The sequence below is a fragment of the Misgurnus anguillicaudatus genome, chromosome 19 (genome assembly GCF_027580225.2).
Source record: "Misgurnus anguillicaudatus chromosome 19, ASM2758022v2, whole genome shotgun sequence".
Taxonomy (NCBI): domain Eukaryota; kingdom Metazoa; phylum Chordata; class Actinopteri; order Cypriniformes; family Cobitidae; genus Misgurnus; species Misgurnus anguillicaudatus.
In genome coordinates, this window is record NC_073355.2 from 405,936 (window position 1) to 407,530 (window position 1,595).

Below are 1,595 nucleotides of genomic sequence, written 5' to 3' on the forward strand. Positions count from 1 at the left end.
GCCAGTGTTTACACACCTGTAGCTAGCAAAACAACCACACAGACTTACCTTTTAGAGTTAAAGAACATAGCAAAACAAACTGGCAAAGACTTTGCAGCTGTCCTTAGAGAAGAGCTCTCTGCCATCAGTGAGAGTGTTGATCTAGACCAGTCAGAAACCCAAAGTGAAGATTTAGAACAGAACTCACTTGCTGTTCCAGAGAGAAATAGTTCAGAAAATGCTGCACAGGCAAGCCCCCTGCCCAGTACCACAACGGGGCAGCATGTTCAACACCATTGGTCCTCATTCTGACGTCAATCCTCCTGACATACAAAAAGTAATAGTCGAGCACATAGTGAGAAATGAAGATTCTGCTCTGCAAGTGCACACTTCTTTGAGACTCAGACCTTTCTCTGGGCGTTTCCCCCGGCCCAATAATAAAGTAGATTATGAGACATGGCGTTCCAGTGTGGAACTTCTCCTTAAAGACACAACGCAGTCCAACCTTTACAAGTCACGAAAGCTTCTTGAAAGTCTCTTATCACCTGCCATCGATATTGTGAAACACTTGACACCTGAATCCCCCCTTTATGAGTACTTGGAGATCCTGGATTCTGCTTTCGGCACAGTTGAGGACAGAGATGACCTTTTTGCAAAGTACCTTAACACAATGCAAGATAACGGTGAGAAACCATCAGCTTATCTACAACGGATGCAGGCGATGCTGAACACCACCCTCAGGAGGGGAGGTGTAATTGCAAGTGACCTTGACCGACATCTTCTCAGACAGTTTGTCAAAGGCTGCTGGGACAACATGTTAATAGCTGAACTCCAGCTAGAGCAAAAGAAACAGAACCCACCTACCTTTCCTGAACTTCTCCTATTACTCCGCGTAGCAGAAGATAAACGTACTTCTAAGGCATCCCGCATGAAACAGCACCTCAATATCGCAAAACCAAAAGTGTCTTCTTATTATCAAGGTATTTTTGTGCAAAGTGAAGAAGACTGCAGCCCATCTCAGCCAGCTCTTGGTCACAGATCCGAAATCCAAGACCTAAAGAAACAAATAGCAGATCTACAGTCCCAGCTCACACGTATCACACAGAAAGACAGTAGAAAAGCTAAATCAGCTGCCAGACCAGTAGCTCCCCAAACAGCCATCACTCCAACATCTCAAAAACCGCACCACAGCCGAGATGTAAACAAAAACACAAGCAACAGACCAAAGCCCTGGTATTGCTTTAGATGTGGTGAGGACGGACACATCAAACCTCAGTGCGAAAGTGAGCCGAACCCATCTCTTGTAGCTGAGAAGAGGAAGCAGCTGAGAGAAAAACAGTTAACATGGGACATTGAAAATGGTGCTTCAAAGCCTGAAAATTTAAACTAGACCCAGTTCCGGTTGTGGGACAAACGGGGACTGGAACACAGACAAAGTGTCCCAAAAAGAAGCTGCACAGGGCCTGTGTGTACTCTCACACACAAAAACAGACAGTGACTCTGCCAAAAGGGCTGATTGGAGCCAAGTGCACTGCACAATTGACCATAGGCAACAAAGATTGCAGATGCTTGTTAGATTCAGGCTCCCAAGTAACAACGATCCCCAACTCTTTCTA

The 1,595-nt window shown here is 45.5% G+C and overlaps 1 protein-coding gene across 1 annotated transcript; it reads left to right on the plus strand.

The window, feature by feature from the left end:
• Positions 1-262: 262 nt before the first annotated feature.
• Positions 263-1,369, plus strand: LOC141351275 (paraneoplastic antigen Ma3 homolog). The gene has a single exon (XM_073857941.1). The coding sequence runs from the start codon at positions 263-265 to the stop codon at positions 1,367-1,369; it is 1,107 nt and encodes a 368-aa protein (XP_073714042.1).
• The last annotated feature ends 226 nt before the right edge of the window (positions 1,370-1,595 follow it).

What these genes read in the sequence shown, in the direction of transcription:
- LOC141351275 (XM_073857941.1), top strand. Translation starts at nt 263, where the DNA reads ATGTTCAACACCATTGGTCCTCATTCTGACGTCAATCCTCCTGACATA.